The sequence below is a fragment of the Sinocyclocheilus grahami genome, unplaced genomic scaffold (assembly GCF_001515645.1).
Source record: "Sinocyclocheilus grahami isolate Dianchi unplaced genomic scaffold, SAMN03320097.WGS_v1.1 scaffold159.1, whole genome shotgun sequence".
NCBI lineage: Eukaryota > Metazoa > Chordata > Actinopteri > Cypriniformes > Cyprinidae > Sinocyclocheilus > Sinocyclocheilus grahami.
The window spans coordinates 1,387,156-1,409,849 of record NW_015505338.1 but is presented as its reverse complement, the minus strand read 5'-3'; the positions used below and the strand labels follow the sequence as shown (position 1 = coordinate 1,409,849).

General features: G+C 36.1%; 1 protein-coding gene across 14 annotated transcripts in view; it reads left to right on the top strand.

The window, feature by feature from the left end:
• Positions 1-22,694, top strand: part of LOC107592830 (dedicator of cytokinesis protein 3-like) — a 275,733-nt gene that overhangs the window by 241,699 nt on the left and 11,340 nt on the right. For 12 of the 14 annotated variants that reach the window (XR_001610031.1, XM_016282388.1, XM_016282394.1 and 9 more), the window contains 20 exons: positions 2,385-2,483; positions 2,616-2,710; positions 3,720-3,795; positions 7,262-7,362; positions 8,010-8,068; positions 8,471-8,619; positions 9,421-9,506; positions 9,645-9,671; positions 9,806-9,901; positions 10,527-10,587; positions 10,694-10,787; positions 12,090-12,238; positions 13,729-13,815; positions 13,979-14,083; positions 14,217-14,358; positions 15,164-15,330; positions 15,411-15,497; positions 18,171-18,350; positions 18,573-18,656; positions 18,745-18,861. Coding sequence is in view for 13 of the 14 variants with exons in the window: in XM_016282388.1 (XP_016137874.1) it covers positions 2,385-2,483; positions 2,616-2,710; positions 3,720-3,795; positions 7,262-7,362; positions 8,010-8,068; positions 8,471-8,619; positions 9,421-9,506; positions 9,645-9,671; positions 9,806-9,901; positions 10,527-10,587; positions 10,694-10,787; positions 12,090-12,238; positions 13,729-13,815; positions 13,979-14,083; positions 14,217-14,358; positions 15,164-15,330; positions 15,411-15,497; positions 18,171-18,350; positions 18,573-18,656; positions 18,745-18,861 (2,061 nt within the window). In the remaining variant the exon portion in view is untranslated. The remainder of the gene's footprint in view (positions 1-2,384; positions 2,484-2,615; positions 2,711-3,719; positions 3,796-7,261; positions 7,363-8,009; positions 8,069-8,470; positions 8,620-9,420; positions 9,507-9,644; positions 9,672-9,805; positions 9,902-10,526; positions 10,588-10,693; positions 10,788-12,089; positions 12,239-13,728; positions 13,816-13,978; positions 14,084-14,216; positions 14,359-15,163; positions 15,331-15,410; positions 15,498-18,170; positions 18,351-18,572; positions 18,657-18,744; positions 18,862-22,694) is intronic. The other 2 variants (XM_016282400.1, XM_016282390.1) reach the window with 1 other exon arrangement.

Below are 22,694 nucleotides of genomic sequence, written 5' to 3'. Positions count from 1 at the left end.
TAATGATATTCTAATGGGCCGCTTTGTGACATCACAAAGCCCGGAAACAACGCTGTAGTCCAAACGAGCCGTTCTTTGTAGTTTTTGAAAAGGGATTTTTTAAAAGCGAAATATCTCCCTTTGTAGTGGACTTTGAGATTTGTAACTTTGTAGATGTTTTTTATACCCAATCATACACACTGACTAAAATTAAAAAAGTGAAAAAGCATAATAGGACCCCTTAAATTCTTTTCATTTCTGCATTAAAATATGACCCTAATCTTTCTTGACAGGTTTCGTGAGACTCACCCATGCTTGTTTGTCTTAATTCTCTTACGTTTAGTCTGTTGTAACACCTGCTTAGAAGGCTAAGATAAACAGTAAACTACTTGAACACAAACATGCTCTGATCTGTACTCTGGTGTATAGGTTTGCATCCTTTGATATACTTTTGCTTGCTTTTAATGTTTAATTTTTTATGTATTCATCATAGATAGCGTATAAACATAATCCAGCAGAACTAATATCATGTCTCTGTGTATATGTAGTTAAAAGAAAGCATGGTCAGACAAAAGATTTCACTAAGAATAAACTATGCCCTTGGGTCTTGGGTCTTTAAGGCCCTGTCCACAAGAACGCGGGTATTTTCAAAACCGCAGCTTTTTCTGGGTGGTTTGGCCGTTCGTCCACACGCAAACGCAGCACCAGGTCACTGAAACCGAAAATTTTTGAAAACTCCTGCCAGGGTGAAGATTTAAAAAAAACTCAGTTTGCAGTGTTATCGTGTAGACATCGAAACCGGAGATTTAGGCTTGTGACGTCGGACCCTGCGCTGTTATCTCCGCCTACTGGAAACTTTTTCAGGCTTCTGATTGGCCAACATGGCTTTACGGTTGAGATTATAGCGCCACCTGTTGGTTTGGCATGATCTTGACAGTGCTTCATAGCATGCTTTTGCGTTTTCATGTGGACGGAGATTTTTTTAAAAACAGAAGAAGGAAAAATGCAGAAAAATGTGTATAAATAAATCCTGCATCTGGATCCATGCCCAGTTAAAATCATTTGATCACTATTTGATGGACTACTGCTGCCATGATCACTAAAATATTTTTTAATATTCTGATACTAATGTTGGGTAAAAAGCGTTGACATTTGTGAGTCTGTCACATTCTACAAAGAGCGTCATTTAAATGGCATTTATGGTTATGGCTGCCCAAAGATGAACAACAATGACCTAATTTAAATATGCATATTGTGCCTCCTTTAATTGGATTGTGGGTGGTTGGTGAATCATCACAAGTTTTGTGCTGAAATACCACAATCTAGTCTTGCATTGCCAGACTTTTGACTAACACCATGAAGTCTAGTCCACATTGGAATTTATTCTGGCCAAGAAATGCCCACTTGGACAGAAAGAAATCACCTGACCAACAAGTTAAAAAAGTTGTGTAAAGCCAGCTAGTCAGATCAGAACTGGTGATTTCAGCCAGCCTTTTAATTTTTTGTACATAATATGCATCAGAATTTAGTGAACAGACTGTAGGCGGTCTGTAGTGTGCCGTCTGAGGCTGAGACTAAGTGCCACAATTGGTAAGTGAATTCATCCCACAGTAGCTGTGTCTCATTTAGAAGGCTGCACCCTCCGGAGGTCGAATCCTCTGGAGGTCGCATCCTCTGTAGGATGCATATACGAAGTGTCCTCAACCTAGAATTAAACGAGACGGCCTTCGTAGGACGGGCGGAAAAGGAAACCGGAAGTATCACGTTGCTATGCCAACACATTTAGAGCATCGTTGCGCTCTCACACTACTTAAATGAAGGAAAATTATTTCTAAATTTGGAAAGTAATTTGAAAAAAAAAATGCTTTTACTTGTTTTATTTTGTTCAATTTTTGAGGAGCTGCAGCGTACCTACAGCAGGCATCTATTAAGAGAAAAAAAGGAGGAGGATATTAAAAACAAAGTTTATCCGTTTTTACTGAGGCGAATTAAGGTAAATTGTAAACACCACATCTGCGCTTGTGTGTATGTTACATCTGCCGGCGCCGGCATTTTTCAAATTAACAACGGTTGTTCACGGCGACGCAAAGAATTGTGGGTTATCTGTAGCAGCGAAGGATAGACCTCATGCACCCTCCGAATTATTGTGAAAGAAGGTTGCATTCGAAGGTCGCATTCGGAGTGTCCTACTTGCTTTTCTGAAATGAGACAGCCTCGATGACGTATGCAGCCTTCGAATGCGACCTCTGGAGGGTGCAGCCTTCTAAATGAGACACAGCTAGTGTCTTCACGTCTCTCATTCATTCTGCTTCCCCGCCCCCTTTGGATGTGTTTGATTGGCTGTTTGATTGCCAAATTAACAGACTGATTGGCTCACAAGGACTTGGCCACTTTCTGATTGGCAGGGGGAGTACGTGTCCTGCTTGTTGTCCCTCCTGCGTCAAATGTCGGACATTCATTTTCAACACCTACTGGACAACTTCCAAAGCAAAGAGGAGCTAAAGGTGAACCGTTTCATAAATTTCAGAAACCAAGCATTTGAATCATTTATATTATTGCTTAAATATGAAGTTTTTAAATGTTAAATGTGAAAATACTTTCTTCTAACTCAGCTTATACAATCCTATCTCTTGCAGGAGTTCTTGCTGAAGATTTTCTGTGTGTTCAGAAACCTGATGAAGCTCAGTATATTCCCACGTGACTGGAACGTCATGCGACTGCTGACCAGCAAGTGAGACCTCATTCTTACTTCCTTCCAAAGTAGTTTTGGATTTTTTATTTTTTTTCAAAACATTGATTTGCTTTGAATAAAACATATATAATATATATGGTATAATACAATGTATTTCTCTTGAAATATCGTATTTTTAGTATTTGTACAATGTCTTTCAGACAAAAACAGTAAAGTCACGCTTTCAATATGAATGTCATTGCATTAGATGATATTTTTACAGAGCATATATTCAGTTTTCAAGAAAAAAAAAAGTTTTTATAATAGATTTGATAAAGTTTGGGGATGAAATTGATCAAATGTTCATCAAAGAATCCTGAAAAAAAGTATCATGATTTTTACAAGATATTAAACAGCTGCTTAAGTAACTCTTTTCAGCTTTGATAATAATCAGAAATGTTTCTTAAGCATCAAATCAGCATATTAGAATGATTTTTGAAGAATCATGTGACTTGATGATGATGCTAGCTTCAGCACTGGATCACAGTAATAAATTACATATTAAAAATATTAAAATAGAAAATATTTTCTTTAAATTGTCATAATATTTCACAATATTACTGTAGTTTTGATCAAATAAATGCAGCATTGGTGAACATAAACTTTTTTTTTTAAATATATATAAAACACTTTAGAAAAGTAGTGTATATTTATACTGTTCAAAATAAATGTATCTATTTGCTCTTCTTTCTTGCAGTATCATTGTGAGCACAACTCAGTATCTGTCGCCTGCTCTCCATAAAACTTTTGAAGAATCATGTGACTGGATGATGATGCTAGCTTCAGCACTGGATCACAGTAATAAATTACATATTAAAAATATTAAAATAGAAAATATTTTCTTTAAATTGTCATAATATTTCACAATATTACTGTAGTTTTGATCAAATAAATGCAGCATTGGTGAACATAAACTTTTTTTTTTAAATATATATAAAACACTTTAGAAAAGTAGTGTATATTTATACTGTTCAAAATAAATGTATCTATTTGCTCTTCTTTCTTGCAGTATCATTGTGAGCACAACTCAGTATCTGTCGCCTGCTCTCCATAAAAGCTTTACGGATGCTGACTTTGATTTTAAGGTGTGTGATTATGATGAACATCAACCACACATTGCACAACAAACTCCCTGGCACTGAAACACACATTAAACATAAATGTAATTTTTAAACCCGCACACACTTCTTCTTTCTAAATATCGTATTCCACATGTACACAAACGTGCTTGATGTGGGCCTTTACGGTGTCCTGCTGTTGGGCACACTTGGCTCTCTCTAATCCACTCTAATGAAGCTCTCCTCCCTGATCAAGACAGATGGTGCCACTAACCAGGGAGACTGGCTCTGAAAAGTTCAAATCTACTGAATTATTAATGAAGGTTATCTTTGAGAGAGAAGCATGGCCTTGTCTACCAGTGTGAGCTTTCACTGGGTATCCCCTGAAAAAAAAAACCCATAGACCATTGTGGAGCAACTTAAAGGGATAGTTCACCCTAAAATGAAAATTCTGTCACTAATTTCTCACCCTCGTGTCGTTCCAAACCCATAAGACCTTCGTTCATCTTTGGAACACAAATTAAGATATTTTTGATGAAATCCAAGAGCTCTCTGACCCTCCCATTGACAGCAATGTAATTACCACAATCAAGGTCCAGAAACGTAGCAAGGACATCGGTAAAATAATCCATGTGACATCAAGGGTTCAACCGTAATTTTATGAAGCTACGAGAATACTTTTTATGTGCAAAAGAAAAAAATAAAACGACTTTATTCAACAATAACTTTATTATAACTGAACTTTATTCAGGGTGACACGGAGGAGACAAATTGTTGAATGAAGTCAGTATTTTACTTTTGCGCAAAAAAAGTATTCTTGTAGCTTCATAAAATTACGGTTGAACCTCTGATGTCACATGGATTATTTTACCGATGTCCTTGCTACGTTTCTGGACCTTGATCATGTTAGGATCCTTACTGTCTATTGGAGGGTCAGAGAGCTCTTGGATTTCATCAAACATATCTTAATTTGTGTTCTGAAGATGAACGAAGGTCTTACGGGTTTGGAACGACATGAGGGTGAGAAATTATTATCATTATTAAAATAATAATGACATAATTTTCATTTTTGGGTGAACTAACCCTTTAAATCCGGAATCCAATCTGAACTGGTTAAGGTGGTTAATATACAGTGGTAGATCAGTTTGACCAGTGAAGCCATGCAAAACTTATTCAGCATATCATAAGTAATATCAATTGACATCCATAAGGTGTGGTCACATTAGTGAAATTTTGGCGAAATTTCACAGACAAAAAAAGTTCCATTTGTCTGTAATCATTAGTTTAGATGTATGAAGCGCAGCTCACACAGAAGACACTTTGAAACCAAGCAGATTTCTGTCGGTCAATGCAGCAAAGTTACATGACCAGTTAAACCCGCTGTGAAATCTGCATTGGAAATCTTTCGCAAAGTTCCAGATTCTTTGGATTTCTATTGAAATTACTGGATTTCATCAAAAAAAAAAAATGTGCAGAGCAGCATTAAAAGTGAGCGCACTGTTAGGGCCAGTTTTACTAAACAGGGCAAATTAGCACAAGAACGCAATTCCAAAACAGCGCCGATGGGCGTGGAAGGTTCTGCAGGTGATTTACTAACAACGCACAAATTAAAGAACACAGACGCAACATCTCTTTTACATATCGACCAACTCAATATACCAAGCACAGCGCAAATTAGCCTAGTCGCAAATAAAGAATAAAGAAATAAAGAAGCCACTATATTGAAAAGAAAGGCCAAAAAATGTAAAGCCCCGTTCACACCAAGAAAGATAACTATAAAGATAATGATATTAGCGTCCACACCAGCGAACGATATCGTCTGTTTATTCTAAGCGCACGCGCGTCTGCCGCTTTAACTTCTTGAGCTCGTTACAGCAGGATGGATTCTGATTGGCTGTCAGTGTTTTATCGTTCATCAGCTGGAAAAAAATAGTTTTGAAAGTGATCACAACGATATCGTTCCTCTGTATCGTTATCGTTATAGTTGTGGTGTGAACTATGCTATTCTTTAATATTGAGAATGATTTTTAGAACTATATCGTTATCGCTATCTTTATAGTTATCGTGCTTGGTGTGAACGGGCCTTAAGGGTTGCAAGAAGTTTTGATAGACCTGGTATTGCGTGACTCCTAGTTATGGGTTCCAAATCGTCTTTTATTTCCTGAAGCAAATTAAAAATAACATGGCTTGGCAAACGATATGCTCATATAATGTTTTCTTCTTGCATTCCAAAAATATTAATACGCGTGGAAAAAATCATCTCCCTTCTACCACGCGCTCTCTGTTCTCTGCGGTGCCTCCTCCTAGCAACAACAATTGCAGCCATTTCAAGCGCAAAGTAGTTTAAGACATGCTTTTTTGGGGCGTTAAATAATGGCGTAAATACCAGTAATTTGATGAACACAAACGTTAGTAAATCGTGTTGCGTGAATTATTTTAATACTCTCCTCCCATAAAGTTTGCGTCTGAAAGGGACACTCCTACAAATGCATATTCAATAAGGTCAGGCGCAAAAATAACTGTCTTTGGCAGCGCTGTTTCAAGTCTACCTAATATATACACAACCTAATCAGTTGTGTAGATCCATGTCTATCAGTGTGGTAGCAACAACAATTGCAGCCATTTCAAGCGCAAAGTAGTTTAAGACATGCTTTTTTGGGGCGTTAAATAATGGCGTAAATACCAGTAATTTGATGAACACAAACGTTAGTAAATCGTGTTGCGTGAATTATTTTAATACTCTCCTCCCATAAAGTTTGCGTCTGAAAGGGACACTCCTACAAATGCATATTCAATAAGGTCAGGCGCAAAAATAACTGTCTTTGGCAGCGCTGTTTCAAGTCTACCTAATATATACACAACCTAATCAGTTGTGTAGATCCATGTCTATCAGTGTGGGCTTTTACTGGATATACCCTGGAAAAAAGACAGCATAGACCAATGTAGAGCAGCTTAAATCTGGAATCCATTCTGAACTGATTAATGTACTTTATCATCATAGCTAGATCAGTTTAATTTGACCAGAGAAGTCATTGTTAATAAAGGCCTTCTGAAGTGAAGCAATGCATTTGTGTAACCGTATTTGAAATGTTATAAACCCTAATCTCTAGCTTCCGCTAAAAGTCGTACACACGTTCACGAGTGACATAGTGAACTATCCCTTTAAGGTGTGATCACATTAGTGGCATTTCATTGGCATACTGGATTTCATCTACAAAAATGTTTAGAGTTGGAGTAAAAATAATCTTTCCTTTAGTGTTCAAACAATAGTTCAGAATAGTTTGATATGGAAAATAATTAGGAGGTGTGGCTTCCTTTATGGAGGAGGAGGGGCCTAAGCTAAGGCACACCCACCAAACAATCAATCAGTTGTGTATATCCATAGTAAGGCTATTGCCAGCATGAATTATATTAGCTCTCCTTCAAAACTTTGTCAAGATCTCCATTAAAGACACAGTAGCATCACTAAACGTTTGTGTTTCTTTTCCGTCAGGTGTGGAATTCGTACTTCAGTCTGGCAGTGTTGTTTATCAACCAGCCCAGTCTACAGCTGGAGACGCTGACACCAGCCAAGCGGAAGAAGGTCTTTGACAAGTAAGACTTGATCCTGCTCATTCACACACATCGTAAAGGCGCTACGAAGAAATCAACCTGTCATTGTTTCTAAATGCGTGCAGATTGTACTATTTTTTTCCTCCACAGGCTTTCATTGTAAATGCATTTCGTTACTTACCAAAGGACAAAAATCCAAATTACTTTCACAAATGTCATGTCACAAATGCTGTCAGCAGAGCTTAAGTTGAATTTAACCTAAATACTCCTTTAAATACGAAACAAACAATAATTTGGCTATTGTAGCGAGGGCTAATCCATTAAATCCATCCAGAGTACATGCAACATCGCTTTGGAGTCTGTCTTTTCTGGCCACCACTCCCTCCTTTTGTTGTTATCCATGCGATCTGCATCTCATGATTAATAGATAACTGTTCCTTCAGTTATTGGTCAAATACTCGAACACAAAAAAACGCAAGACTGCCGCACGGCATGCAAGATAGATAGATGATAGATGAGTTTGTTGGGAGGGTCGATTCATCTCTCTGCTTCTCCACTTACGTCTGTGATCTTCAGCCCAGCGTGTGGCTCTTCTGTTTTTCTGAGTCTAGTATGTTTAATACATGCTGTCATTTTAGATTCTTGGATGGATTTAGAGGAGTTTTTGTGTGTTTTCATTGTCTTTGCAGGTATGGTGATATGAGGGTCATGATGGCTTATGAGCTGTTTAGCATGTGGCAGAATTTGGGTAAGTGTTTTGATTGTCTCTCTGTCTTTCGACTCTGTTTCATTACTTTGTTTTTCTATTCCTGCATTTCTCTGCACACGCACAGACAGAAACATAAACGCAAACATTCACTTCCTCCAGAAAAGCAGTACTGACCTCTAGAGGTGGAAGAAGGTACTGCACTGCATCAAATGACTCTGTAACCACCACAAGGTGTTGATGCAACTTTGGGCATTTTTATGTCACAGGGTTTTTCATTATTAAAATTATAGCAGATTTCAGATGCATTCTATTATATAAAGCTTACCCTCTTTGTTACATAAACATAGGTTTTCAGGCTTTAACAATAAAGATCCACCATATAAAAAAAATTAAATAAAGAAAAAGTAATGAATAATCACAATTTGTTTGGTTTGGCTGCAGGTGAGAATAAGATCCACTTCATACCAGGAATGATTGGCCCATTTTTGGGTGTGACGCTTGTACCGCAAAATGAAGTCCGAAATATAATGATCCCTATCTTCCACGATATGATGGACTGGGAACAGAGAAAGAACGGCAACTTCAAACAGGTCCATTATACCTGCTTCTGCTTTTCTGTCTTTTCTTGGCTATTTTTTCTGTTTCTCTTAACCTGAGTTATGTTCCAGGGAAATAAAAGAATATGATTTAAGAGTGATAATATTTTCACTCTAAATGTAATCAGTATTGATAAATGGTAAATAAAGTTTATTTCATTTATGATCTCCCTTGCTTTGGACAGAAAATGAATGAACAGATTATTTAATTATTTAAATTGAAATTAAGAAATAAACAAATATCATTGTATATGCAGGCTATTCTCAAGAAATAATACCATTTTGAAGTAAAAAAAAAAAAAAGAGTAAAATTAATATAATATTGAGTATATTATTATTATTGATATTACTATTATGGTAAATATAGTATTATACATTGTATATATATATATATATATATATATAATTGATTGTAGTATGATATTAGATATTAAATATGATTATTAATATAATTATATATACAGTGGGTACGGAAAGTATTCAGACCCCCTTACATTTTTCACTCTTTGTTAATTAATAATCAATCATATTAATCAGTATCAAACTTTCTTTGTATCAATGTTTTATTAAATTATAGTTATATAAAACACTGATACAAAGTAAGTTTGATATTTATTTATTTATTTATTTTTAAGCAGCATCCAATCTAATATTACTTCGCTATTTGGGTGGCACCAAATAACAAAAATAGCATAATTTCCCAAAACATATAAGTAGCACCAATAATGAAATGTTACTCAGGATTACGATCTGTTTCATTATAAGCACCTAATTTAGTTCATGTTTACGGTGCAGGTGGAGGCAGAACTGATTGACAAACTGGACAGTCTGGTGTCTGAAGGCAAAGGCGACGAGAATTACAGAGAACTCTTCAGTTTGCTGTAAGTGCACAAACACACACACATACACACACTCACTCTACCTTCTCTACTGACACACACAGCTACACATCCAGCTGTTTAAATACTCTTGTTATAACCTGAGTGTCTCTGATTTGCCTTGTGCTGCGGGATTATTAGAACTCAACTGTTTGGGCCGTACCCCAGGTAAGAGGAAACTAACCCTGTTCAACCTATCAGATGCCACTCAAATGGATCTTCCATTACAAGCCCCTCTTTTACCTTCAGCCCATTAAATTACCTTAAATAATTCTATAAATATGTGTGCTGTTTATGTCTAGTCTGCTGGAGAAGATCGAGCAGGAGACCTGGAGGGAGACAGGCGTCTCTTTCGTCACATCTGTCACGCGGCTCATGGAACGACTGCTGGACTACAGGTAAAACTCTCATGGATAAGTGTGATTTAGTTATTTATTTATTGAATTAGCTTTTATTTGTATATTTTCGGTGTTCCATTTAATTTTAATTTTAATGTTATTTTTCATCATTTTTTTATATTGGAATTTAGCTTTTATTTTTTCGATTTATTTTATTTGTAGCAATTATTTTAGTTTAGTTTTAGTAACTTTAGTACTTCAACTCATTTCAGTTTTGTTTTTTTCATCGTATATGTATATTTTATTTTAATTACCAAAAGCAATTAATAGTCGTTTCGTTTCAGCTTTTGTTAACGATTAACTTTCTGTCCACATTGCAGATTATTCTGGCCTGTAGTTGCTCGCTTAAACAGGAAATGGCCATTTGACTGGCGTGTAAAATGTTAACCAAAACTCATTATTGTTGTACAGTATTTAACACTCAATAAACTATGTAATTTAAGAACAAATTAAGTCAATTATTTTGTAAATTGCATAAAAAACCAGCCAAATTCCAGTCTAACTTTGAATTTTGAGAAGTTCTTCTCATATTTGTGTGCAAACGCATCATATGGTCCATATATGGTCAGTGGGTGTGGCATTAGAGGGCGTGTCTAATGAGACTTCCTGTTTCTTGTGTCGGCAGAGATTGCATGAAAGGCGATGAGACAGAAAACAAGAAGATCGGCTGCACTGTTAACCTGCTGGTGAGCCTTACCCTTCATTCAATTCTCTGTCAACTTGATATATGCAATGTGGCATTTTTGCAATAAAATAAAAGCAACCTGATGATCATTTGATCTCTTTTTGTAGAATTTCTACAAATCGGAGATTAATAAAGAGGAGATGTACATCCGATACATTCACAAGCTGTGCGACATGCACCTGCAGGCCGAAAACTACACAGGTGAGACATTTCTCAGAGTTACTTCACATAGACACGCTTAAAATAACACACAATGTGTTTTAACGTTTGAAAAAGAAGAGACGCAGGGCACTGGAATGAAAAAAACAACATAAGGTCAAGAGATTTTTCGGTCGAGAGGTCAACGCATTTTTTTTTTTTTTAAGTTAAACTTCTTTTATAAAACAGATAGTTCCGGTCCTTGATTCTGATTGGTTGAGCCAAGTTCGAAGCTGTTGTAAATTACTCTACAAACATACCCCTTTGTGTGCTGCTCGGCAACCACTTTGTTGGAACCACAACTGTTTCTGAGGAACTACATTGTTTGGCGGAAGAATACTGTTTTTATTAATATCATTGCACTTTACTTGCTTGGTTTTATTTTGTTAAACCTTACTACGTATATGGAATAACCGTTTTATAAAAGCAATAAGCCCCGTGAAGCCGTGGTTTACAGTGAATTTATAACAGCTAAGGGGGTTGTAGGCACTCCACTTCACGTCGCCTCAGCTGTTATAAATTCACTGTAAACCACGGCTTCTTGGAGATTATTGCTTTAGTAACTTGAGCGTCACATTTTTAAAGCGTCATTTCATGCATGGGGTGTTGCAAAAGACAAAAACGCAACGCTCAAACATCCTTCTAGCAAAGGGGCGGAGCTACATAAGGTCTATAAAGTACACATTTTATCACTATGGTCCAGATTTACCAAACAGGGCAAATTAGTGTTAGAGCGAAACTCCATAAAAGTGCCGATGGAAGGGGACAATTCTGCGTGTGATTTACTAACAATGCGCACATTAAAGAACACGGACACAGCCAGATCATTTCCATAATAACCAGCGCAATCTACCAAGAGCAGCGCAAATTACCGCCTGCTTTAAGACATGCTTTTTTTGGGCGTTAAATAATGGTGCAAATACCAGTAATTTGACGAGCGCAAATGTTAGTAAATCGTGTTGCGTGAATTATTTTAATACTCTCCTCCCATAATTTTTGCGACAGAAAGGGAAACTCCTAGAAATGCATATTCAATAAGGTCAGGCGCAAAAATAACTGTGTCCATGCCTTTTCAGCGCTAAGCGCTTCTTCACTACGCATCTTTAGTAAATCCTGACATTTACTATTTTAACGCCAAAAGACGGTTTGCGCTGACGCAAGCTGTTAGTAAATCTGGCCCTACGTATGTTTCCTGGTATTCGAACCCATGACCTTTGTGTTGCTAGCACCATGCTCTACCAGCTCTAAAAGGAAGTACGTTACTCAAAAGAGTATTTTAAATTTATCAACCTCTGTGACTCACAGAGGCGGCGTTCACGCTCCTGCTGTACTGGGAGCTGCTCCACTGGGAGGAAAGACCCCTCCGGGAGTTCCTGCACTATCCCGCGCAGAGCGAATGGCATCGCAAAGAGGGTCTCTGTCGTAAGGTCATCCACTACTTCAACAAGGGAAAGGTATTTACAGATATTATTATTTCAACAGTGTTTTGCCATATTTTGGAATAATTCCCATCAAATTAAATTGAAAATTGTCCATGCACAATGATCCTCCACAGACTTGCAGTAGAAAAGAGCAAAAGATTGTCTGAAAAAATGGTGGGTGGCAATGGTTGCCAAAGCAGGATTAGTCTATTAAGTTTTTAATGTACAGACTCCATTCACACTTTTGTGGATAATTTCAGAATTACTGTGAACACAGTTATCATGAGTGGCTCACATGCTTCGCTCTGAAACACAAAGCTCAGCAGATTACATATTTATAATTACAATGCAGTCTTTGCAATTTGGTAATCGCGCTAAAACATATCACGTTCCAGGCATTATTACACTTAAAAGAAAAAGTTGCCAGCCAACTTGTGAGTAACCAGTTTATATACAGTACTCACCAACTCCAAATTTACTTGGTGAGTGTTAATGTTAGGTCCTGCCTCTGCACGTTTGTGCTATTTCTGACAACGGGACAAATGGATTTAGAATTTCACTTGCCCATGTTGAGTGCAAACAGATCTATTAGTTCTTTCATTTCATCCTTTTTTGACTTTTAAACCTTATAAAGAAAGTCGGTGGGGTCCAAAAACACTGGACTTTCATTATAAGATTTAAAAGTAAAAAAAAACTAACAAACAACAACAAAAAAAACAATTGACTTGTTAAAGTTGCAATGAAACAGAAGTAGTGGTAGATCTTTTCTGTTGAATTGTTACATACATCCAAATATAACGGATTATCGAAAAGGACAAAAATGTAGGGCAGGACTTGGTTCTATGCGATGGGTTTTAATTGGATGTGGAAAATAACGGAAAATAACGTGGAATAAACATTTGAATGCACATTACAAAGTCAAAAATTTACCAATTCAAATAAAACCCTGCAAATTAAATAAAATATTAATTGTTCATAGTAAGGTTTATAATATGCATTTAGAAAATAGTTTCTAAGTTAATTTAATGTCAAATTTAACATTTTCAACATTCAAAATATAACTGTGATTGAATTATTTTTCAGATATTATGAGGTTTTTTTCTTCTGTTGAACACAAAGGAAGATATTTTGATAAACTTTGGTAACCACACAATTGACGTAGCCATTGACTTCTATAGAATTTGTTCCCATGCTATAGAAGTCAATGGCTACCATCAACTGTTTGGTTACCGACATTCTTCAAAATTTCATCTTTTGTGTTCAACAGACGAAATAAACTCAGAGGGTTAGTAAATGATGACAGGATTTTCATTTCTGGTTGAACTATCCCTTTAATTCTCACAAACACCTGACTTAAGCACCTATTACTTCGTGCAAACTTAACGTAACGAAATGTGTGATGTGGCATTTCTTTCTATAAACCTACCTAAAACTTGCCATGCCAGAACTGATGGTGTTTCTTTTTCAGAAATGTAAATCTAGTTTAAATTGCATATGCTGGCCTGTTCTTGTTCTCTTCCCAGTGTTGGGAGTACGGCATCCCGCTGTGCCGTGAACTAGCCCTTCAGTACGAGTCCCTGTACGATTATCAGAGTCTCAGCTGGATACGGGTCGGTGCTTTTTGATGTTCCTTTTTTTTTAAATGTGAATATATGAATAGAGATTATATAACAGCACTTTGAGTGGACCGCACAGCTATTAACGTACTGTTATGTATTATGCTCAGAAGGAGGTCAACGCTGTGTGAATATTTAGCTCTTTCTTTCTTTACAGAAAATGGAGGCGGCATATTATGACAACATAATGGAGCAGCAGCGACTAGAGCCGGAGTTCTTCAGGGTGGGATTTTATGGTCGGAAGTTTCCCTTCTTCCTCAGGGTGAGCTATTGCGATATTTACACGCTCTGTTTGTTTGTAATAATTGTAACGATTAAATGAAGGGATTGAATTTTCAATACCTTAAATTATATAATATGTATTTATTTATAGATTTTTCTTTCTCTCCACACAGAATAAAGAGTTTGTTTGTCGAGGGCATGACTACGAGAGACTCGAAGCCTTTCAGCAAAGAATGCTGGGTGAATTTCCACAAGCTATCGCCATGCAGCACCCAAATCAACCAGATGAGGGGATTTTACAGGGTGATGCCCAGTGTATCCTTCACCATAATAAGATGGTTGTGGGGTCTTTTAATGGAAAAGAGATAAGGAAATGGATTAAAAAATATATAAAATAAAATTGTATGAAAATAAGTGTTCAATCAAGAAATAATTTTGTTTAAATACAGTTCATTTCCGTTTAAATAAATAAAAAATTAATATAAAAAATTATAAAAAATCTCTGATTTACATTTATAGTATTTAAACACTAAATTAAATGCATACTTAAAAATGTAACTAAAATGTTACAAAAGTCATAATTAAGTATAATATAATTTTGCATAAATAATTACATTAAAAATCATTTAAGAATTTATACTACCCAAAGACTTCCATAAAGTCATGTATTGACATAAATTCATAATTTATATTAATATAATATAATACAATATAATATTAATTTGTTTATAAAATTAAAATTTTACGTAATTAATGATGCTCCAGTATAGCCTTTACTCTAATAACACCTTAACATTTTTAAAGTTAACCTTTAAAGTATAAGTTTTTTTTAAATCCTAATTTATCATTTATTTTAGCAATTAACTAATTAAAAAACTGTATTTATTTTATGTTTGATATCATACATTTTAGTTGTCCAAAAGTCTATACCACTTGTAAGTAAAGGAGCAGCTTGGACACACAAAATATGTTATTTTTCTTTGTACAAAAAAAAAAATAAATAAAAAGTTTATAAACAACATACAATTGTGCAAGCTTTTTCATTTAGGATTATCTATTCATTTAAAGTACTTGTTTATGCTGTATAGTAGCTGTTTGTCCTTCATGTAAAGCTCCATAGACCTCCAGATCTATGCTGTGACTCCAGTTCCAGAAAACATTGATGTGCTGCAGATGGACCGTGTGCCGGACCGCATCAAGAGTTTCTACAGAGTAAATAATGTCCGACGCTTCCGTTACGACCGGCCCTTCCACAAGGGGCCCAAAGACAAGGACAATGAATTTAAGGTGAATGTGAAGTTCTTCTCTCAGAACACTAGTGGATAAATGACTTCGGCTGAGGTTGCATCACATGTCTGTGTTTTCAGAGTCTCTGGATCGAGCGGACCACACTCATCCTCACCCACCCTCTGCCCGGGATCTCCCGCTGGTTTGAGGTGGATAAGCGCGAGCTGGTGGGTGACTCATCCAAACAAAAGCTGAATGTATCATCAACATAATGAAGTGACCATTTTAGTCTGCTTATTGAATCTCAATAATTGAAGTCAATCATTTGGAGCTGATAGCCTCATGGGCAGCAGTCTGACACAATGTGTTTTTTTTTATTTTGCATAAATAGTTAAATAATTTATATATATATATTTACATGTATTTAAATCTATATTCATATAATGTATATTATAAATATATATAAACATAGCATATTTATAAAATAAAATTCAAGGCATTGATGTTTGACTACAAAACCACCACTGGCTCTGCACCCCTTTACCTAAATTCATTACTTCAGAGTTATGTGCCCTCTAGAAGCTTGTGTTCTGCAAGTGAACGGCGTATTATTGTGCCATCTCAAAGAGGCACAAAATCACTTTCACAGACTTTTACATTAACTGTTCCCTCCTGGTGGAATGACCTGCCCAACTCAATCCGAGTCCTTAACCATTTTCAAGAAACGACTAAATACACATCTGTTCCATCTTTATTTGACCCTCTAACTCTAGCACTCTCTATTCGAATTCTATTCTTTTTAAAAAAGGGGACACTTATCCCTTTTAGACTTGCACTCTATTAATCTGCTGCTTGTTTTCTTAAAAAAAAAACACAAAAAACATTTGCTTTCTAATCTTTTTGTATTCTATCTGTTTTCTTTTCATTTATTATACAATTAACAAAAGCAAAAAAGACCTCTAACACTAGCTTGCTCTATTCTTTTTCTATTCTATCTATTTTCTTTTTATTTATTATATTATTTAAAAAACCCTTGCTACGTGTACTGCGTTAAGCTAAATGAGACTTGTTATAGCACTTGTATATAATTGCTCTTTTGTTGATTTTGATTGCTTTTATTGTCCTCATTTGTAAGTCGCTTTGGATAAAAGTGTCTGCTAAATGACTAAATATAAATGTTATATTTATTTATTCATATTCATAGCATATTATAATATATAAACATAGCATATTTTTCTGAAATATATACATGCATGTGTGTGTGTGTGTGTGTATTTATATATTCATAATAAATATACACAGTACACATACATATATTATGTAAACAAAAACTTTTATATTGGATGCGATTAATCATTTAACAGCACTAAAAAAAAGTTAACTTTAATTAAGTCATGAATTTACATATTGAATGTTTTTTTATGATTTTGCATCAATAATTAAATAAATAAATAAACAAATCTCCTCTCCAAATTTATACTATCCAAACATTAAACTCAATTTATATACTGAAAATTTTAACTTAAAAACAATTATTTCATGAAGTCACGAGTTTGCATATTAAGTATGGTTTTAATATACTTTTGCATAAATAAATAAATACATACTGTACATACATGTAAAATGCCATTTATACTACCTGAGCAATCAACTTAATTTAAAATTTGAAAATTTACTTAAAACATAAATACTTAAATTAATGATGATAATAAAAAACATTCTAAATTGCATTTATGCTACCCAAGCTAGGGCTGCACGATAAATCGAAATGGAATCGAGATCGCGATTCGACAGAATCTGCGATTGTCATGCGTATCTTTCAGTGAAGCACGGTTCTGTGATCAGCAGTAAATCTCCATCCAAAGGCCAGAGGGCGCTCTCGCGCTGAAACTCCAAATACGTCTCGCAGAAGAAACCCAGGAAATGCCTATCGCTGCAGCTGAATAAACAGAAGATTCAACTGCTTTCATTGATTCAACGTGACTAATAAATACACGACTACGGCAATATACGGTTTATCTGAGTTCTTATTATTATAATTTTCATTAAAATAAAGTATATTTATAATGCAATGCCTTTATCACTGCTTAAATACTATGAAATATGTTGCGTGCCTTATTCTGTGTAAGAAGCCACATCATCTCACAGAAGGATTTATTTCAAACACTCGACTGACGTTATGAAGTGAGTTTGGAGTAAAAATACGTTATTAAATGTGGTATTTTCACATGGTTTCAGATGGAGCAGCATTTACTACACAGAGCCGTAGTTCACTGAGAAGCTACCCTTACCAAAAAGTAGTCAAGTTTATTTTAGTAAGTATACTTAAGTAAAGTTCAAATATATTTTTAAGTATATTTGAATAAACTTATTTTTCGTAAGGGTATGCAAACAGCTGTCATTATCGCAAACGATTTCTTCGATTTCAGAATCGCGCAATAAAATCGTCTGCGTTTTTTTTTTTTTTTTGGTCAGTGAACTACGGCTATGTGTAGTAAATTCTGCTCCATCTGAAAGCATGTGATGATGATTTCCTGCTGATTACAGAACCGGCATTACTATCAAAATGCGCATGACAATATCATTCGATTAATCGTGCAGCCCTAACCCAAGCACTCAATTTAAACCGTATAAATGTAAATTTCATGAAGTCGTCATGAATTTCCATACATTAATTTTAAAATATAACTTTCATGGAGTCATTAATTTACATATTAAAATGTTTTTGTTTTTTTTACCTAAATAATTATATAATTAAAAAGCCCTCTAATTTAAATGAATACTACCCAAACACTAAGCTTGAAGATTATTTTAAAACAATGTCAATATAGTGCACAGATTTACTGAACAGAAGCTGTAAAATACATTCAGAGTACCTGTGTTTACCTCACGTATTGTAGATTGAGGTTAGTCCGCTGGAGAATGCCATATATGTGGTGGAGAACAAGAACCAGGAGCTGCGCACCCTGATCAGTCAGTACCAGCACAAGCAGCTTCACGGAAACATCAACCTGCTCAGCATGTGCCTCAACGGGGTGATCGACGCCGCCGTCAACGGAGGAATCGCCAGATACCAGGAAGTCAGTGCAAATTCAACCAAATTTGACTTTGAGGGGTTGAAAAGAACATTGTTTCTTTTGGCAGATGAGTTTATTTTGCTTTAGAAAGCTCACAGTAGCAGAGCTGTTTCTTCACATTCATCTGACAAGCTTTTTGTTTCCCACATGAATGAACATCAACCGTTCAGTCATCATCCAAAAGCATAGTTTCATATTAAGTTGTTGACTGTGTTTTTATGCCAGGCGTTCTTCGATAAAGAGTACATTAGCAGTCACCCAGAAGATACAGAGAAGATCACCCAACTCAAGGATCTGATGCAGGAACAGGTGAATACCTTCAAAGCTTCTCCATTTTAACCACTCAAAAGAGAGTTATAAACATCCAATAATGGTTCTTATTGAATAAACCCCACAGGTTCACATTCTCGGCATGGGTCTGGCTGTCCACGAGAAACTGGTGCATCCGGAAATGCGTCCCCTGCACAAGAAGCTGATCGATCAGTTCCAGATGATGAGGAGCAGCCTCTGTCATGTGAGACCTCACATCTGCTTCTGATGAATTAATCAACAATATTTGAATTTGCCAATTTATTTTCAGCCCCAATAAATCAAAATTTAGATAAAGTTCCCAACAAATTTCAATTTATTTGAGTTATATTGTAATTTTGTTGGCTTATCTATCAAGCCTAGCAACTAGCATAAGAGCTGGGTAGATTACTTATAAATTTTAGTTCATTACTGATTACGGATTACATTATGAAAACTGCAATTAGTAGTGTAATCTAGGTTACTCATTTTAGGTATTGTATTCGAACTACTTTTTAGATTACTTTTTATCTAACTTGTTTTAAATTTACCATAAAAAGTACAATATTGATATAGAAAGAAAATATGTTCTACAAAACGTGGCTTAATGTAAGAACTGCAGTGGGTTTGTGAGTCAAACACTGAAATAGAAATATTGAATTTGTTTATCCCAATATCAATGTGACCATTAAGCGACATCGAACTGTAGACATTCGAATATGTTGTTAAATTATTGAAATATTAACTTTCTCAGAGATATTTTACATTTACATTTACATTTAGCAGACGCTTTTATCCAAAGCGACTTACAATTGGGGGATACATAAAGCGATTCTTCTTAAAGAGGCAAACAGACACAAGAAGTGGTTGTAATACCAAGTTCTTAGACATTGTTCAAATAAGTACAAGCTAGAAAGAGAAGGAATAAATAAAGAGAGAGATACTTTTTTTTTTTTTTTTATGATGAAGTCAAGTAGCTTCGAAAGAGATGAGTTTTCAGCTGTCGCTTGAAAATTGTCAGGGATTCAGCATTCCGGATAGGGGTGGGAAGATCGAGAATGTTCTGGAAAGTGATTTTGAGCCTCTCTGTGATGGCACCACGAGGCGTCGCTCACTAGCGGATCTCAGACTTCTGAAGGGGATGTAAATTCGTAGTAGTGAGTGGAAGTAGGCAGGTGCTGAGCCTGTGGCTGTTCTATATGCAAGCATCAATGTCTTGAACTTGATTCGGGCCGCGACCGGTAGCCAGTGCAAGGAGATAAAGAGAGGTGTAACATGGGAAGAGAAGACAAGAAGCTCAGTCTTTGCCAGGTTGAGCTGTAGGTAAATATTTCAAGTAAATATTATATGTCAAAGGGGTTTGGTTGACAAATGTTTGGGAATTCCTGCATTACATGAGCATACATTAATAAACATGAAAACTGCAATGACATTACATGCCCAAAGTCTTCCAGGTTTTTTATATTTTTGTCCAGACTGTAATCTGATTAAAGATAATCCTCGGGTCCAGGTCCGAATCAGAGCTCCACAGAGAAATCCCTTCCTCCACTGCATTTGACCAAACCAAGGAGAAGGCTGAAGATCTGTACCCTGACTGAGCGAGAACTGGAAACAGAGACTGACAAGGAGACAGGAACATGAGGATAACGAACCGACAAACACACATTGAACAGACAGAGGGTACAATAAATGCAATGAAAAATCTAGTTTGACCTGGGACTCTGATTTGACTGTTTTTGACGGATTTAGCACTTCAACTTCAACGAATTCAACACTTATCTGACTCTAAAGCTGTTTTGTGAGGGCATTAGCTCTTTACCTACAAACTAAACTCACACACACTGAATTCCCCTCTCACCTACAAGCTGTTTGCACTCAAACCACAACTCTACAGAAAACCAACCATGCCGGCTTTCATTTTGACTCAGAAGATGCACTGCAGAAAGTCACAATCTGAGATGGCAGAGGATAACAACTATATATTGTTATTTTCCAATCAAAAATGATAAATAATTGATTTATTGATCTAATTGGTCATGTTTAACATAGTTAGAGAGCTAATTTTGGAAAATGGTGTATGCTGTCTGAAAATGGGGCAACTTCCAAAATCTACAATTCCTCCCCTTCTACATAAAGTGGCTTTAAAAAATGTGTATCATTTTGTGACAACAGTTTACAGCCTTGCTGTTGTCTCTCCAGTGCACCTGCTGTCACTTTCATTTGCACCAAAGCGTGTTAATCTATTTCACAATCACTTATGTTTCCTAATTGGACAAACTGATATCCCAGAAGTTTAATTGACTTGGTGTTACACTGTGACGATTAAGTGTTTTTTGAGCAGTGTATATCCGCACCATAAAGAAAAAAAAATAGTCCACGTGGCTTTTCAAACGCTCTACACTACTCTGCAAAAGGTTATTCATTACCACATGCAGTGGTAATAGCTCGCTAAAACATTGGCTGTCAGTACTCATCTCAATATAGGTGTCACGGCAGAGAAGAGTCAGGATCCAAGTGCGAGTGCAAAAGGTAAGGTTTATTTGTAATCACAAACAATGGAGACAACAAAGATAATCCTCGGGTCCAGGTCCGAATCAGAGCTCCACAGAGAAATCCCTTCCTCCACTGCGTTTGACCAAACCAAGGAGAAGGCTGAAGATCTGTACCCTGACTGAGCGAGAACTGGAAACAGAGACTGACAAGGAGACAGGAACATGAGGATAACGAACCGACAAACACACATTGAACAGAGTGCCCTATATAGGACTCGTTAACGAGTTGCAGCTGGCGCGCTCTGATTGAGCGCCAGCTGCAAACACTAATGAATGACGTACGCACATACAACCACATGACAAGACACAGAAAGACCGTCCGGACCCATGAACCGTGACAGATTATGAGCATTATAAAATGTAATATACTCTAATTACGAGTACTTGATTTTTGTAATCTGAATACGTTATCCAGATTACATGTAATCATTTACTGTTCAGCTTTGCCAACATGTATATATCTTAAACATGCTAGCAACATGATAAAACATACTAACACTGTGTCCTAACTACACGCAACGTGATGCCGCGACACGCGATAAATGGTATCTTTTCCATGTTAATCAGAGTTTTTGTCCTAACTAGCCACGATGGCGACATGCAAAATTTCTATTTTAGAAACGGTTTCTTTTTCCGCGACGTCGCGGCTGGAACAATGACATACAAACTATGACAGTGATGACTGATTATGTGCTTTATTCAATGTTAAAAGTGTCTAATATGAGTTTGAATATCATATTACGAGACATGTATAGCCATAATGAAAACTTAAACGGATAGTTTAGATAGTTTACCTCAGATTTTGAAAATAAATTAAAGCAAACATGTAGGTTAAAACTGCGAACACAATGCGAACCAGCAAGCGTATTCCATAACAAAGATGGTACAGTGTCAGTCACTCAGTATGTAAATTTAAATATGTTAAAAGGATAATATTTATGAATTAGATTATAAACTTATCCATTTTGTTGCGAGTGCAGTGTGCTTCCAGAGCCCGCCCCCACAGACTTCTGATTGGCTGTGATATTTGATTGATTCTGTCGCGTCACGTTTTCGCATCGTGTCTAGTGTGGACACCCAAATTGCTTGTCGCTGGAATATTGTTGCGTCGCGTGTAGTTAGGACACAGTGTAACAATTGCAACCACCCACAACACCCTAGCAACCACCTAAAATACCCTAGCAACCACAAAGTAATTTATCAGTCTGAGAGACTGAATGGCCTTAAAACCTTTAAAAGTAAAACTGCTCCAAATTTCAAGCTTTTAAAACTCATTCAAATTTAAAACTACTTCAAACTTCAAGCTTTTAAAACTACTTCAAACTCTATAATCAGGCTTTCTCAAGCCAACTTTACATTTGGATAACTCATTGATGACTTCACGCATTGGCATTTCCAAATATTTGTCCAATCAAATGCTTTCTAGGATGAGAATATGATAATTGCACTTGTAATACAACCTACTTGTTGGTATGACCAGTAATGACCCCCCCCCCCCCCCCCCCCC